Source organism: Schistocerca cancellata, chromosome 1 (genome assembly GCF_023864275.1).
Source record: "Schistocerca cancellata isolate TAMUIC-IGC-003103 chromosome 1, iqSchCanc2.1, whole genome shotgun sequence".
Taxonomy (NCBI): Eukaryota; Metazoa; Arthropoda; class Insecta; order Orthoptera; family Acrididae; genus Schistocerca; species Schistocerca cancellata.
In genome coordinates this window covers 288538275-288557018 of record NC_064626.1, presented here as the reverse complement: position 1 = coordinate 288557018, position 18744 = coordinate 288538275, and the positions used below count along the sequence as shown (strand labels likewise).

Sequence of the window (18744 nt, the reverse complement as noted above, 5' to 3'; positions counted from 1 at the left end):
CTCAGCTAAGGATGACACGGCGGTTGGATGGTCCCGATGGGCCACTTGTGGCCTGAAGACGGAGTGCTTTGTCAGCATATTTGAAAATGGTTTCCTTAAGAAAACAGTGAAATATAATTGCAAGTAACCATCTAAAAAGACACTGCTTACCAAAGGGATAAAAATATCTTGTAAACAGAAAAGGGGAATGCATTTTATAGCTAGAGTAATGTTCCAGAAACAGTGAAACATTATAAAAACTACTGCACTGTATTAATAAAAGTTATTAAAAAGTCCAGAATTATGTGCATAGCACATCTATAATAAAATTAAAACAGTTCGGAATACTGTTAAAAGGAAAACAGGGCAACTGAGACCACAGGAAGACTGTATTTCCATCAAACTCAATTAAAAGTTTACTAACAAAAAGTCAGGAGTAGAAAATATTTTAATAAGCATTTTTAAGTATTGTAGAGAAAATAGGATCCAGCTATTCACTAGAAAATGCAGTATATGGAAGGAGCATTACCTACACAATTTGATAAAATTGAATTCATCCCAACTTCCCTGCTGAAATTAGGAAAATAATAAATTCACTCAAAAGTAAAAGCTCACATGGAACAAATGGCATTTCCAACAGAGTACTAAAAGGTTGTTTACAACAGATGAGAAGGGTTCTCACTCACATATACGGTAGCTCACTGAAACAGGCAACTTTTCCAAGTAGACTGAAATATGTTATTGTTAAACCATTGCATAAAAAAGGGGATGAATCTGATGCTAACAACTACTGTTCAATCTCACTTCTGACAGTTTTATCCAAAATTCTTCAAAAAGTGATGTAGTCAAGAGTAGCATCACATATTTGTAAAAATGAAGTACTAACAATATGTTAATTTGGTTTTCAGGAACGCTTTTTGACAGACTATGCTATGTATGCTTTCACTGATCAAATATTAAATTCTCTGAATAACCGAACATCACCCATTGGGATATTTTGCGGTCTCTCAAAGGCTTTTGACTACGTTAATCGTGAAATTCTTCTAGGAAAGCTTAAGTATTGTGGTATAAGTGGGACAGTGCACAAATGGTTTAGTTCATATTTAACTGGAAGAATCCAGAAGGCTGAAACTAACATTGCAGATAGTCTGCAAAAATCAGCAGAGTCCTCTAACTGGGGAGGTATTAAGAATCGTGTTCCGCAGGGTTCAGTCTTGGATCTATTATTGTTCTTAATATGTGCTGATGACTTGCCACTCTACATCCATGAAGATGCAAAGCTAGTTGCTTTTGCTGATGATACAAGTGTAGTAATCACACGCAAAAAACAAGAATCAGCTAAGGAAATTGTAAATAATGTCGTTTAGAAAATTATTAGGTGGTTCTCTGCAAATGGACTCTCGAGAAAACGCAATATATACAATTCTGTACAGGAAAAGGCATAACACCCTTGATAAATATAGACTGTGGACAAAAGTCTGTTGCTAAGACAGAATATACAAAAATTTTGGTTGTTTGGACTGATTAGAAATTGAATTGGTAGAAACACATTGACGATCTGCTGAAACGGTTAGGTTCATCTACTTATGTTATTGGTGTTATTGCAAATTTTGGCGATAAACATATCACCAAATTCACCTATTGTGTCTATTTTCAATCACTGCTTCCATATGGCAACATCTTTTGGGGTAAGTTGTAATTAAGAAAAAAGTATTAATTGCACTGGGACCCATTCAAATTACCTTCGCAATACATATATTCACTTATGAAATTTGTTATTGATAACCCATACCCAATTAAAAAATAATAGCGAAGTGCATAGAAAGGACGATCTTCACTATTTTGGGTTAACTCTGACTTTGGCAGAGAGGGGGTGAATTATGCTGCCACAAAAATCTTTGGTTATTTGCCAAATAGTACTGAAATTCTGAAAGATAGCCAACTAACATTTAAGGACAAATTAAAAGAATTTGTTAATGACAACCCCTTCTACTCAATGGATGAATTTTTAGATATGAAGTAATAACTGTAAAAAAATTAATTATACTGTGTAAAGAAAACTAAATGTCGTATTCGTAATCTATGGAACGAGTAATAATGTCACGTAAGGTAATGTACTCCTGACGATACCCTTGTTTCTGATGAACACTCGCCGCGTTTATTACTTAAGAAGCCTTCAAGGCACTCACATATCTGTGAACTTATTCCAAACGCCCGTATCTTCGTTAACAGCCTACAATGGGGCATCGTGTCAAATGCTTTCCCCAAATCAAGGAATATGGACTCTGCTTGTTGTCTTTCATCTATGGTTCGCAGTGTATCATGTGAGAAAAGGGCAAGCTGAGTTGCGCATGACCGATACTTCATAAAACCATGCTGATTCGTGCACATAAGATTATCAGTCTCAAGAAAGTTTAATATATTCCAACTGAGAATATGTTCAAGGATTCTACCGCAAACGGAAGTTATGAATAACGGTCCGTAATTTTGAGGGTCCGTTCTTTTACCCTTCTACTACTATACTAATGTCCTATTAAACTACTATAGACTCAACGCACAAAAAAATAGTCACCCCAGTGCGCAAGCACAGATGAGTTGTTAAGCGTTTACCAGTGGCGGAATGATCGAGTCACGTTTTCAACCGCACAGCCTCTACATGAGCCTAAGGAAGTAACGATCAGTGAGACATTTGTGTTTCAAGCGGACATTATACGTAGCCGTAGGTAAATGTAAGAATGTGACAGAGAGGCACAAAGAGGCAATCGTGTTTGGCCGTGCGGTGTGTGAAGTTGCTGAATTTGTTGGTGTTTCGCGGCGGACTGTTCAGCGTTTCAAGAAGTGGTGTAACGCACGTGGTCACGAAACACGTCGTCAGAACTGCGGTCAGAAGAAGACCCTGACTAAGAGGAACCGAAGACACGTTTCACAGCTTGTGAATCAAAGTCGCGAACCCGACAGGAACTGCTGCAGGCAATGGGAGTCCATCCCAGTCTATTACAGAGCGATAACATGGCGACGGGAACTGCATCCAATGAACATTTTGAGTCGGTCACCTCGCAAGAGGCCATTGCTCACACAGCCACATAAAGTTGCGCGTCTTCAGCGGGCTGTAAATCAGCGACCGTGGACAGTAGCTGATTGGCGGAACGCAATGTGGCCTGACGAATCACTTTCTTTGCCTGTATTAAAATGCCGTACGTCCTCGAGTCAAGTGAAACATTTCATCCTGTATGTGTGAAAGGTCATGCTGAAGTCGGAGGTGGGTCTGTGATGTTTCGGGGGCGTTTTTCTAATAATAAACTGGACCTGCTCGCCGAGATTATCACTAAAATTACCCAGCATGTTCATTTAAAAATTCTGAATGATCAGCCGTTGTCTTTAAGTCAACGTCTATGTAATGAATATGCTACTGATACCCCTGTTTTTCAAGACGACAACACCAAAAAAGAATATATGACTGGTTTTCTGGCTACTCCCCCGGCCTATTACAATTCGATCGGCCTGCAAAATCACCTGACTTGAAACACACAGAAAATATGTGGGACTTGTTGGAACAGCCGGAAAACCGCCGATATCGGCATCCCCGCAGTTTGGTGGGATTGCACGAACAAATTCTCTGCGAGCGCCTTAACATGGGTGCGATGTACCTGCAAACCTAAACAAATAAATGGTTATCAAGTGCAGGTGCGGAATTACACAATATTAAATGATCCCTGTAATGATTTCTCTAATGGTGAATAATATTTTGTCCAGTGAGCTTACGAAAACGAGTTGTTGTTTGATGTAGTTACCAAATATATCGAGAAGTTCTTGACCAGGTCACTTTAAGTTCTTACACGATACTCTAATAAATCTTCGGTCGGATATGGGCTATATATTTTGAAAGATATATTGTAAACAAATATCTGTGTACTCCATAAAGCTGAAATTTTGTTACTGAAAATCTCTAAAATTTCTTGACTGATTTACTTCATATTTTTACACGATACTCTAAGAAACGTTCGGACGGACATAGGCCACACACACACACACACACACACACACACACACACAGATATATATATATATATATATATATATATATATATATATATATATATATATTTTTTTTTTTTTTTTGGAGAACCGTTGCTAGCAAATTTCTCGAAAAGTTCTTAACGATGAACTTCTGAACTTCAAAATGCAAAATGTTAGACGAATCTCTAATAAACTTTCGGACCGGAATAAGCCACATAATTTCTTATATATGCTCTAATGAATAATCAGATCCGCGTAAGCTATTATATTTTCAATACACATTGTATATAAATATGCATATAAAATATATAAAAAGGGAACGTTGCAAGAACATATTTCGAAAACATCTTGACCTGTTTACTCGAAACTTTTCATGGTAGTGTAATAAATATCAAGACAGACATAGGCTACAGATTTTTAAACAATAATATAAATGTTTTCTGTTAAGACAGGAAGAAAATGTTGAGCTGTGAAAATGTTAGGTTTATCTTTCTTTCCTGCAGGCAGTCTGAACTACAATAGCGAGGCATTTAAACCATTAAACCAAATATTTCTCTCATAAATATCGTTTCTCCTTAAATATAATTCTTTTTAAGAAATTGTACACACAACCATGTGCTTTATCGCAGTCGGTTTTCACGGGAAACAAGAAAGTTTGTATTTATGGCTTAGCTCCTTATGATTGGAGTGCTACCATAGACTCTCAATCGTCAGATACTTTGTAATTCTACCCATTTTCAGATTAAAATAATGCGAAATACTGTCATTGAAGCTACTATCCTTAGAGATCCAGCAGCAGGAGAGGTCTTTAATACCCTGTATACCAATGATCTCAGCTGATTCAGCCACTCATTTTAAGCGACTTCACATCCCAAATCAGGATTCGTTGGCAATAACAATAAACAAGGCTCAAGATCAGAGGGGAGGGGAAGAGGTGATGAAGTGAAAGCGGGGTGGAAATGGATGTAGAGAGGCGGAAGGCGGAGGGACACAGAGAGGTGGGGAGAGGAGGAAATGGAGATAGAGGTGGGAGAAGAAGTGATGGACAGAGAGACGGGGGAGAAGAAGGTTAGGACTATATCCAATTCCCACACACATTTATCAGCTGCGAAGCACTGTCAGGTTCGCTAGTTATTTATTAAATTCCACTCCCTCCTCCCTCCCTCCCACAGAGGGTGTAGCATCTCGAAAGGACGGACACAAGTCTAGAGTTTAACGCACTGTTGACATCAGTGACTTCACCGACAAGGAACTACCTACGTTGAACACGGATACGATAGAAGACAGAATGAGATTATTTTGAAGCAACAGTCTCATCGCCGGCCGGGGTGGCCGAGAAGTTCTAGGCGCTACAGTCTGGAACCGCGCGACCGCTACAGTCGCAGGTTCAAATTCTGCCTCGGGCATGGATGTGTGTGATGTCCTTAGGTTAGTTAGGCTTAAGTAGTTCTAAGTCTAGGGGACTGATGACCTCAGAAGTTAAGTCCAATAGTGCTCAGAGCCATTTGAAGTCTCATCGTTTGTCCGAAGTGCGTTTGCTCAATAGTGGACAGTTTCATCAGTCAATCTACACATGCATTTTGACTCCGACCCTTAGGAAAAGGAAACCAGTGCGTTTATCAGTTCCTTGTTCTTATAGAGTACTCAAGTAACACTTAACTGTCATCGCCGATCGATACAAGTCCAGCCGCTTGCCACAACATGTAACAATATGTATTGCTTCACCTAATGCTTTTTCACAATATAATATTATAATAGATTTTTACTACTGTGAGATTACTTATTCAGCTGCTATACGTTATCAGTATTCAATGCACTTCACAGCAACTTTCACATATACGGCGGCGCACTTAAAGGTTCAGGGCTTCATTACTACAAAGGTTACATGGATGGCACAGTACTTCTTGTAGATGGGACTAAAAGTGCTGTTAACAAACCGGTGAATAACTCCAGTGATATTCACGAGAAAATTTAATAAACTTATAGCACGGAAGCAATGGCAGCATTTATTTCGGACTTAAAGTAAGGAGACAGGGACATTTGGATGCATTTAAAGTTTTTAAGATAGACTTGCTGTATCAGCATGCAAACTTCTCTGTGGATGCGGCTAGTCCTTTTGAGGACAAGTGCCGACTGTCATACACTTCTGCCTCGTGATGACTGGGTGTTGTGTGCTGTCCTTAGGTTAGTTAGGTTTAAGTAGTTCTAAGTTCTAGGGGACTGATGACCATAGCTGTTAAGTCCCATAGTGCTCAGAGCCATTTGAACCATTTTTTTTTTTTGTCATACACTGATGGAAACGGAAAGTGCTACACCGTGAAGCAACAGTGCGATAATTATCAAAGTCTGTAGCTATGTCCGTCAAATAAGAGGTAATGAATAATTAAGCTACCGTTCCCATCGGAACTGATGACTCTTATCGACATCAGTGCCATAAGTGACACCACAGGCACGAATAACCACTGTATTTGTGGCAATAAGAGATCAGAGAGACTGTCAACGTCTTCTTCACTTTTGCCATACCTGAAATACACGCTGTTCCAGTTCAAAAATATTCCTAGTTGGAGACTGGTTTGAAAGTATAGGTCTTCCCATAAAATCGTAGACATCCTATGCATGACAGATCAGGAAATCGGGCAGACCAGTCAACGACACGTATATTCATTATGGTGTATGAGGTGCGAATTGCAAAGTGGGATCCTGCTGAAATATGCCATTTAATACATTGTTCATAAAGGATATGATAACAAGGTTTAACATATTTGCCTCATACTGACGATCATTGAGCCGGGCTTAAACATTTACTAGATAATTCGTCTTCTAATATCCAATAGCTCCCCACCCTACGATTCAATGATGGGTCTCGAGAATCACAGTTTTCGTGACCTTTATCCATATATGGGAATGTCGGCTTCGACCTGACGGCCGTACACAGAAGTGAGACTCATAGCTGAACACCACAATATGTCAGCAGTGTCCCAGTTGACTAGGACTCTACACTGTGCAAGTTTCTATCGACTGTGGTATGGTGTCAGTAGCAAATGATACATGGCAGCTCAAACCCAATTTCCAGTAATCTATTCACTATGGTCGCTGTCTGCCTGTATTTCCAGTGCCTGTGTATTCGTCAGAGCTGTTCTAACAATCCTGTTACCTACACGTTGTACAGTCCTCACGGAAGGACCTGTGCCTACTCTCCTTGCCACACTAGTGTCCTGAGACCATCTCGTCACCACCATTCGACAGGCATTGCACTACAGCCATGTCTCTGTGTGGTCTATTGGCACGATGCTAACACGCCCCTCATGGCAATGAGTTGACCTAAGGTCAAGTCCAAGCATGCATGTGCCCATCCTGTCAGAAGGCTAAATTGCGAGCTCCACCTGAAAAGTTCTAGTACCGTTAGCCACACGCAATAACTAGCATGTAACCACACCATTCTTTATTAGTTAGAATGACTTTTTTTCTGGTTTGAAAATAAGCTCACATAAGGATGAAATTTTAATCAATATGTCCCACAGCATTGGAGTTATCAGTTTGTTACCACTCAGTCAACGTGTTAATAGTACAACACTTCCCATATCCATCAGTGTAATTGTGATGAAGAGAATTGTGCAGATTGGTATGTGGATGGCAGGTGGAGCGCCTGGAACTGGAGCGCCAAAGCCTGGTGAAGGTCGGCTGCTATCGCGGGCCGGCCAACAAGCAGCTGCAGCAGCAGCTGCTGACCATCGAGGAGCGCCAGCAGCTGGAGTTGCTGCAGGAGGAGGTGGCGCTGCTGCGCACCAGGGTGGACGTGCTGCGCAGGGAGAAGGAGGACGACCGCGCCAAATACCTGTCGCTGCTGCAGCGCTCCTGGGACCAGGTGCCTTTCTTCTTGTCATCTTCAGTCTGAGACCCTTTGACGCAGCTCTTCACACTAGTGTACCTCGCACAAGCCTCTTTATCCTAAAACCACTTGAACCCGCTGACTGTAGTCAACCCTTGGTCTCCCTCTACAAGTTTTACACCCTCCCCCCTGCTCTGTCCTGTTTCCAAATTGACTAATGGAAGTCACCTCAGTGGCACACACATATACCTTTTTGTACTTTTATGATAATTGTGTAAACTAATTATAATAATGATGTATACAAGCAGCCCAAAGCAAAAAATGAAAATTTATATCAAGTGCAGGATTCGAAGGCAGGTCTGGTGTTCACTAAGCAATTGCGCTAACCGCTATGCCACTGTGGCTTTGCACAATTCTACGGATTACACTAGCAGACTTGAAACTTGAAAACGTCTCTGGAACCACGTAGTTTCATTTGATTAAAAGCACCTATACTTGGGTTTCAGCAGAACCCCCATTTGATACTATGGTGCTGTTCCAATACAGCTGGAGTGCCTCTACACTGTCGATCGAGTTTAGGGGCAATACGCTGAGGCGTAAATGGGAATTAGAATTGAGAGGGTGGTATGCTAGGTTAGTCCACATATTTGTGCAAAGCCATTGTGCCAGTGTGGCACAGTGGTTAGCGCATCTGCCTAGTGAGCAGGAGACCTACATGCGAATCCTGGCCTTGGTTTAAATTTTCATTTGTCGCTTCAGTCTGCATTTATATGTCACAGATATTTGACACCTTAAATGGTCTCTGGAACCATATTGTTTCATTTGTTTAAACGCACTTATGCCTCATATTCAGGCAGGATTGCCCATTTCCATCGATGGTGAGATGCTATTCCATTCAAGTTGGACAGCCTCTACAATGCTGTTCGAGTTTATGGGGACTAGTAAGTGGGCTGATGCATGAATGCGAATTTGGATCAAGGAGGAAGGCATGCTAGGGTAGATCATGGAGTTGTGTAAAGCCACTGTGCCAGTGTGGCATAGTAGTCAGGGTATCTGCCTGGAGAGAAAGAGACCCACACACCGAGGTAGCAGCCTGAAGGTGATTGACCATAGCCAATAGTATATTCAGCTGTTCGCATATATTGCCAAAGCTGAATGTGCTGTTGGCTGTGGTCAGTCACCTTCAGACTGCTATCTCAGCGTGTAGCGGTGGCGGAGAATATTGCACATCGCATGGGACACCTCAAGTGTCACTTGTTTTGTCCATGGGCTCTGCTTCCTAGACACCTCCTAGTGCACCCAAGGCAGTGGATCCGCCCTCAGGGCAGGGTGAGTGGCTCATGGTAACGCGTCCGTGTCGCTCGAGGGGGAGGACCAATGTGAAGACTGCCTAGAGTCTTCTTGTTCTTGTTGAATTGATGAGTCACTTTCAAATGTCCCGCTAAATCATGAACTACTTTTTTTAATTATATTTTCTTTATGAGCAAGTTGTCTACATGTGTAAAGTGTTTGACTGGTTCATGTTGTAACTGATCACTGAAACTGTTTCTAAATCTGCTCCAAGATGGTACAATTGATGTACTTTCCCCTCGTCTAATGGCAGAAGCACATTCACCTAACGAATTATTAGGGAAAGAAAGGCCCTCTTTTGCTACCGTGATGCTGAACTTCCTAGCTAATATGCCCTCGATTGCTTTTTTCACTGTCTCCATATGCCATTTTGAATTCGTTGAAACTTCAATTTCGGCAATAATCCCTGAAAAGTGAAGGATAGCTTCAGTATGTTTGTCTACTGAACTGATTTTGTGTACCCGTTTTGGCTAAACGTAGTGTTCGAGACTGGGGTTTAAGAAGACTTACCACTATTCAGATATAGGTATTTTGTTGATAAAAGATCGCTATCCTATTCTTAATTCATTTACATTTTAATATTAGAACTGAATTTCTCACCACTGAAAAGATCGAAAGGCCGAGCCAACGAGATATACGGGCCCTGCAAGGAATTTGTGACGTCACACTAGTCGGCTTGTCCGCCATACTTCGAGAACGCTCGGCTCCGTACAGGGCACACAATAAATCAACATTTAACTGAAAAGGTACACACTAAAGGTCTTAATTTTGTCATTTGGTATCGAGAACTTGCATGTGTTTAAACATGCAGTCAAGAACTATTAAACTCGTCTGAAATAGTTACTCGTTCCCTGTTGGAAACAGCTGCTGGCACTCGTAGGTCCTGCAGTGTCACGTGCCATGGCCTGTCTTTCTCTTGGGGCTCGACGAAAGGAAAGTGACGTGTACTCCTCTACAGCTGCAGAGCATACAATTTGTGGCCTGTAGCATCAAGTGGGTAAACCAAACTGTCGAGCGCTGGGACCTGTGCGCCACTGGGGCAAGCTAGCCTATACCCAAATGCCTCCGGATGTGTCAAGTCAACTGATTACTTGTTTTACTCGTATTAAGGTTGTGCCGTAATTTTTGTCTATAATTTTTGTTCAGTATCTCTTTATTAGTTATCCGAACTCCAAAGTTCTGGAATGTTTTCGTGCACTTCACATTTCCATTCAAGGCTACACTCAGACGTATATTTTCACAAAATATTTCCAAACATTACATTAAACGTTAACAAATTTGTCTTTTTCAGGAACTCTTTTCTTGCTTCTGCCGGTCTCCGTTTTATACCCTCTCTACCAGCGGCCTAGAGGAGCGGGCATTTCCTGTACTGCCAAAAAAATTTTAAATATTTGGCGTCAATGCACCATTGTTATTATTGGTGCTGACATCGTTTGCCTGCTTTGAATGTCTCATAAATATCAGATATCTCTGAATTGTTACTATAAAAATGTGGCTGCTCACACTCTATTCATTTGGACAGCACGCTGCTCACGTGCAACATGCCTCTTATGCATCACACAATGATGTCATCGGTATTTACTGTGAACATTAAAGGCACACGTTTCCATTAATAAAATAAAATAATGCCGTTAGTACATTTGATATGTACTTTCCTAAAAAACACGCCCGAAAAGTACACGTTTAGTTACATTGAAGTAACACCGTGCCCTCCCCCTCTCGTCGACCAAAGGCCAATGATGACTCCTTTTGACAATTCAGATAAGTCACTTCCTATACGTAGTATATGGACGAATGCCCCAAACACGGTAAGCCAGTTCCTGCGATTGTCTACCAACTTTAAAAGTACACCTCACATTACGTTCTCATGGACTTCCCATTGTAGATTGAGAATGGGTGATATTTCACGCGACTATTAAAATTTCACTGTTACTGTGTCGTGCATACTATGTAACTAATACGTTCCACGCTGGGACCTACTATATTTTCAGTAACACAGCAGCGTTCAGCAACAGAAAAGTCAGTCTTCGCCATCCACCTCGGTTTTGGATAACAATGAGAAACATTGAGTTTTTATGACAATTTCTTCTTTCTGTTGTTGAAACTTCGGTAATTTTCATAACATCAACACCACTCGCGCCTTGTCGCTGTTAACAAGCAGCCTCAAAGCTCCATTTTGAAACTTATTGTTCAACCACAATATCAATACGGTACTATATCAATGCAACTGGGAGGCTTATCATGAGCCAGCGTGTAACTGACGTTGATAGCATGCGCACAGCTGACCTGGGAGCATTGACAGTGCGATGCGTTTTCGTTTACTGTAACATTACCGCGTGTTTACGATGACGGCCAAGTGCAATAATACCGTGGTTGAGTAACCTCTATGCAGCCAGTAAGTTACTCTCCTACGCATTGAATTCGTTCTCTTCGAGCCTTTCATTGCAGCCCTCAGTGCCCCCGATCTCGGTGTATTTCTTGTTAGTGGCAGTATCTGTTCCTTCAGTGGCAGTTTGAAACATCCCCCTTAGAAAGATTTTATAAATGACAGTGCTGGAAAACCTCTATGTTATTTGATTTTCAAACAGCTGAGCAAAACTGAACGTACTCAGACATTCAACTGACACACAATATTTTTAGCGCAACGCAATCTGACTTTCAATAATCCCTACAAAAGAATGGCCCTGACTAACAATAACCTATACCTTTCATGAATCACTTACAAAAATCAAATCTTCGTTACTCGAACTACCGCAATACAGTGAGCGCCATCACTGCCAGCTAAATAAAAGACTCTAACTACTGAAGGCACTAACTACTTATAGGCATAGTTAGCAAATGAAACATTTTGATAGAGCACAAACAATGTATTTACCTAAATAGTGTTCAAAAGTCATTTTATATATATATATAAATTAAATATAAATTAAATATAATTATATATATATATATATATATATATATATATATAATTATATAATTATATATATTAGTTCATGATACCAAGTATTACAAATTTACTCTTTCTGGCGGACACACGTCCAGATCGTCCGCTCTTAAAATTCTGCCATCTCTCTCCCCACTTCCACCACACCTGGCGGCTCACCTCCAACTGCGCAACGCTATGCGCTATTCACATCCAACTGCCCACTACAATAGAGAATATTTCAACAATGCCAACCAGCCACAAACTGCACACAGCACAGCGAGTGATTTTCATACAGAGCGCTACGTGGCGTTACCAATATAAAAACCTAAACAGCTTACTTAACAAGTTAAAATGAGCGGAATACCAAGTATGGAATCGTTCCCTTGCTCAAGCATTGCCAACTATGTAATGGGGAAGCTCAGACACGTTTTCAGCTCCAAGTGAGTTTGCATTATTGACTGCAGTTCTGTACCCGAGTGTTAAGCAAGTGTGGTATACTGTAGAAGAGAAAAGGATACAGATTTTATATTCGATTTTGTGCGTAGTTTCGTGTGTTTCACAACAGTGGATGAAAGGCATAAATGGAAATACTTGGGGTATATTTTTCTGTAGGACTCGAAAATAAGAAAATTACACAGGACTATATTTGCGATCAAACATCATATTTCAAAAAGACTGTGTTACAAAATGTACTGTCACAGCTACATAACTTTCATTATTTTTAGACGTCCGTTTAGCTGTGGTCAAGCACTCGTTCTCAATTGCAATACGGAGTCCATTTTCAGCATTCATACAGTTTTCATGTTCTGCTTTCGTGTCTCGCAGTGTTCTGCAAGTTTCGCTACCAACGAGGAATCTATTTAATAATTATACTGAGAGAAAACAGGACTTCAGCCGCTTATAGACAATGAAATAAATCAGTGGTGAAGGAGGAGTCGGACGGGAAGCGTCTCCGGATGGCCGAGGAGGCAGGGAAGTCTGCCTTTGGCAGGGCAGCAGTGCAGACAGTTCACGGCAGCCCACGCGCTGCGCGCGTGGAGTGTTTGTTTATTTCCACGTCACCGCGCTTCTCAGTCGAACAAGCTATAATGGCCAACTCTTACAGGAAGAACACTTTTAAGTTCACCTTTTCAAATGAATACGCACGACCGAAAGCAAAGCACTGGCCGTCCAACGCTTCCTACAGGAAGATGTGAAGATCTCCCGTGACGATCTCATCGGCATACACCCATCGATCATTAGCAGCGTCGTTTATGTTAAGATGACTTCGACGCTGTCTGCAACGAGATTATTCAACCTACGCGACATGGACTAAAATTTTGACACTCTGATGGCAACTTCGGGCCTGTGGATGTCGACCATGCAGGACTTGGCCTTCGAACGATCCGTGTATTCGAACTGCCTTTCGAGGTGAATGAAGATGAAGTCATCGCGATGCCAAGTCCGTATGGAAAAGTCCAGAGTCACGTATCCTAGACATGGGCACAGTTTACGACGTATCCGGTGCTTAATGGTGTGAGACAAGTCCGAATAGATCTCAAACGGCGCGTCCCATCGTACATTACTATCGGCGGCTGTCGTGCGGTGGTCATTTACGACGGACAACATCGAACATCTTCCGGTTGTGGAAAACAAGGACACTTCCGTAATGAATACCTGCAATACCCCATCAAACAACTACGGCACGACGATACGAACACCGACCGGGCCACAACCTCCCTTCCAATCACCTAAGCGGCGACACTGCACGTCCATCCCTCACGAGTCGCAGCTCATGAGCGTCTCTCTGGACCGATACACCTGAAGGCATCCCAGCACCTTGACACCGGCAATGCCGCCCGTGAACATGTCCAACAGCCGGACATACCCACGCTAGACGATAACAAGGATACCAATGAGAGTGTTCTGGAGAATGACGACCGCAACATAGCACCCGCGGCTTTTGTACCGGAAAGACGTGAATCTCTTCCGTCCTCAGACACCGAAACTCATTGCCGAAAGCAGAAGTCGCCCAAACGACGAAAAATACGCCGCAAGACATCAGAATCGACAATTGAGCCACCTTCGCAGGACGAAGACATGGAGCATAAATCTGACGCAGCACGCGAATCATCCACAAGACGGTGAGCCGTCGAACAGAGATTGTGAGCAAGCCCCGCGCCCAGAAGCCATGGAACATAGCACGGACCTCCATCAGGCATATCGAATAGCTACCATCAATACCAATAATATCGGCTCCCGGCGCCACGACACGCTAAGAGCAGCGGACATCTAAATCGCCCTGCTACAAGAACTGAGAATACCAACTTGGTCCGGGTGTTGTGGATACGAGACGTACGCCGCCGCAGCGGTTATTGAAAACATAGGCGCAGTCATCCTCCTCCGAGAATGGATTGCAGTTTCCGATGTCGCATATCTACCAATGGCGCGAAGGCTGCCCATAACAGTTGAAGGAATCAAAATCATAAATCTCTACGCCCCATCGGGCACTGACAAACGGAGGGATCGCTCCCAGTTCTACGCAGAAGATATCACGCCTTTATTCCTCGGCAGATACGATCATCTCACAGTAGGTGGAGATTTCAACTGTGTTCTCGAGCGTACAGACCAGTACCCTCATTTCACCCCATGTCCAAAACTTCGCTTCCTCGTCAGCCGCCTTCGTCTCCTCGACACTTGTAGAGTGGTATACGGCGACCGCCCGGGGCATACACACATCACGAGCCACTCCGCCAGCCGATTCGATGGAGTATATATATATCTGACGCTCTAAAACCCGTTCTCCTCGACGCCGTTGGCCGTCTGCCTTCTCGGATCATGACATCTACATCTGTACCATGAACCTACGTCGACAATCTTTATGGCACAGTGCAGGACCTTGGAAACTCAGCGTTACGCTACTCCAGGACCCTGAATGTCGACAACAGATCACCGACACATGCCACGCTTGTGTTCAACGCATTATGCGTTACGGTACCACATTGCAATGGTAATTACTGTGCGCCAAACCAGCCATCCGACGCACCTTGACACACTACGGCAGAGCCAAAGCTAGGTGTAACACAACAGATTTCTATTATAGCGCTCTACGCCAGCTCATGGATCATCCTCCATCCGTGGACCATCTAAAAGAAGCTCAACGCATCAAGACAAAGTGTTTAACCTTGACCAGGTGGCGTCTAGAAGGAGTCATTGTACGAGCACGTGGCCAAGATAGGATTAACTATGAAGCATCTTCTATGCACCATGTTGTTCAAAATGTTCGTCGACGCCGACAGGCCTTAATGACAACTTTAGACCCACCCGATTGGCGACGGCTGACTTCGCAAGCCGCCGTTGCGGGTGCCTTCACAACGTACAACAGACTTCTCTATCAAGAATGGCCTGCCTGTGCAGAGGCCATTGCTGAGGTTACCCAGGAGATACATTGTGCCCTAAACACCGCGGCTGCAACCCTCCTGACTGCGGAAGTAACCACCGACGACGTCCATGGCGCTGTGGCCAAAGGATCACTGAATCGGTCTCCCGGCACGGATGGCTTACCGCTCGAATGTTACAGAACCTTCGAAGATTTGATGTTTCCACGATGGAGAGACATGAACTGCGAACTTTTGTTCGGTGCGGCACTCCCGCCACCAACGTTCCTTGAAGGTTTTCTCATACCAGTCCCGAAACCTGCAGGAGGAACACGACTCGATAGTTATCGCCGATCACGTTACTCAATTCCAATTTCAAGATTTTCACATGCCTTCTAGCTGTGCAACTCAAACATGTATTAACAGAAATTGTTTCCCACGAACAAACACCTTTGGGCGGCGATCGTAATGTAAAGGAAGCCCTCAGTGAATATCGAGATGTGATTGCTCTGGCAACATACTCGCGACTGCCAGGCGCTTTAATCTCCATCGACTTCAACCAAGCATTTGACCGCTTCAATCATGCATTCCTCAACGCAGTGATGGATCGGATGGCGATTCCCCCGACGTTCACGCAGGTGATTATGCGGCTCCTTTATGGGGAAACGTCCAGGCTTCTCGTCAACCGCAGACTTACAGAACCTATACGGATTGAACGCTCAGTACGGCAGGGTTGCCCACTGTCGACGGTGCTATATGCCATTGCTATGGAACCACTAATTGGCGGATTACGGTGACGTTTGACAGGTATTCCACTCCGGGGTCATGTGTTCCACTGCCGAGCCTATGCGGACGACTTAGCCCTCGTCGTACGTTCAGCGGCCGACGTACAAGCTACGATGCAGTGGATTACCCGTTACAGTCCAGGGGCAGGGAGCGCTAGGAACGTCGTAAAATCAGGGGCCATGAAGATCGGCCGCGGCCTTCCCGCAGACAGCGTAGTCCCCTTTCAACTGGTTGAAACCCTTTGCTGTTTCGTATTGGTTTACTCGCGAGACATTCGTCGCAACTCGGCGATCAGTTTTCTGGCGCTACTGCAACTCATTCGGGCCAACATACAAAATCACCCACTAAGCCCGCTGAATATGCGCCAGAGAGTCACCTTCGTCAATACTCATCTGGCAGCCCGGATACCCCATATCGCGCAGGTTCTGCCCATCACTGCGACAATGGCAGCCAGACTACAGGAGGCTTTCGGGTATTTTATATGTTCTGGACACATCTGCAAAGTCCAGCGTGATGCCCTCACTTTACTGAAGCGGGATGGTGGCCTCGATCTAGTTAACGTGAAAGCCACGACTTCGACACTTTACACCAATACTAGGCTCCGGTTATGGAAAAGCCAAAATACTAGTTTTATCTGGAACGTTGACCAACGAGCTCGCACCTGTTTTGAGACTTCCACCGACGTCTTTGGCACACATCCCATCTCCGATGTCGCACATCGGCTGTTTCTTTTTGGAATAGAGCTACATATGCACCAAGCTCCCCAGGACCAGGAAGACGAGCACCCACGATATCTAACGCCTTCTCCGAACGTACTCACCCCGAAACCCCGTCGAAGCACGTCACCCCCAGGTTTCATGGTTTACAGTTTGGAAAACGATTCACCGAGCACACCGCACCACTGACACCACGGCGACGTGGTACCTTCTCGTCAGCGGCAAATATACTACAAGTCAGAAACGGTATCACATCGCGCTGGTGGACTCATCCCTGTGCCTCAAGTGCAATGTCGAAGATACAGATTTACATCGTTTAGAGTGTGGGCCAGCAACAGCTGTCTAGACTCTCGTACAGAAGATTGTGGCTTTCTACCTTACGCCCCACATCACGTTTCTCCTACCATGATGATATATCCAGACACGACCTGCTTTCCATCGTCTAAGTGACATGCCATCACATGGAGCAGTGGTATGACTATCAACTATCTCTTCCGGGACGACATTTTCGATCCGGCGGACTTCTGGACACACCTCCAAGTACACCACAACACCCTTCGCCGACATCGACACTATCGGGTCACTTTCGCGAGTTATATACAGAATATCTTCGCCAAACCGCCTAGCAGCTGGAATCTCAACGAAACGTGCCAGCCAAGACTGGACGATCCCACGTTCCGCTTCTAACGGTCAATGATAGAATGGACGTTGCTCTGACGGCGTGCCAAAGTGGAGCATGGCGCAGCAAGTATTCGTAATTATTTTCACTTTTCTCTTCATCTTCTAATTTTTTTCCTTAGACCTATTTATCCTATTCACGCATAGCTCTGTATCCGCAGCCTGCAGTCAGGTGCATGCTGCGCAGGCTGATAAGCAGCAACGTTCACTGAATGGTCATTGAAGAGACATGTTGGTAGCCCCTTGGTTCATCTGGGCACTCAGTCGCTCAGCTGTTGCATATCTATTCCATGTTACCACAGTTTTTTTCATCCCTAACATCTAAGGCCCTTGGCAGTTCAGTGCAAGTTTTGAACAGTGTCATTTTGCTACTCACGGTATACTTTGACCACAGTGGCACAAGAACAGTTGACAAACTTCCACACTTGGCCTGAAAACCAATAATCATGACCTTTTGGACATCAACTAAATCGCTCCATCTCCACATTACACAGTGACTCCTCTGTTTCCCACGCACCATTGACATGCTTTATATACAATCCACTGATAGTGCTGCAACCTGCCATCTATGGGAGAAAAGGGTGTTGATGTCAAACATAGGTGGTGGTGACATTAATTTGACAGGACTGTATATACACTACTGGCCATTAAAATTGCTACATCAAGAAGAAGACGTGCTACAGACGCGAAATTTAACCGACAGGAAGAAGATGCCGTGATATGCAAATGATTAGCTTTTCAGAGCAATCACACAAGGTTGGCGCCGGTGGCGACACCTACAACGTGGTGACATGAGGAAAGTTTCCAACCGATTTCTCATTCACAAACAGCAGTTGACCGGCGTTGCCTGGTGAAACGTTGTTGTGATGCCTCGTGTAAGGAGGAGAAATGCGTACCATCACGCTTCCGACTTTGATAAAGGTGGGATTGTAGACTATCGCGATTGCGGTTTATCGTATCGCGACATTGCTGTTCGCGTTGCTCGAGATCCAGTGACTGTTAGCAGAATATGGAATCGGTGGGTTCAGGAGGGTAATACGGAACACCGTGCTGGATCCCAACGGCCTCGTATCACTAGACGTCGAGATGACAGGCATCTTATCC

At 43.7% G+C, this 18744-nt stretch overlaps 1 protein-coding gene across 1 annotated transcript in view; it reads left to right on the top strand.

Annotated features, from left to right (window-relative positions):
• Positions 1-18744, top strand: part of LOC126170627 (coiled-coil domain-containing protein 13-like) — an 84364-nt gene that overhangs the window by 64236 nt on the left and 1384 nt on the right. Inside the window, exon 10 of the mRNA XM_049920745.1 lies at positions 7745-7861. Coding sequence (XP_049776702.1) covers positions 7745-7861 — 117 coding nt within the window. The remainder of the gene's footprint in view (positions 1-7744; positions 7862-18744) is intronic.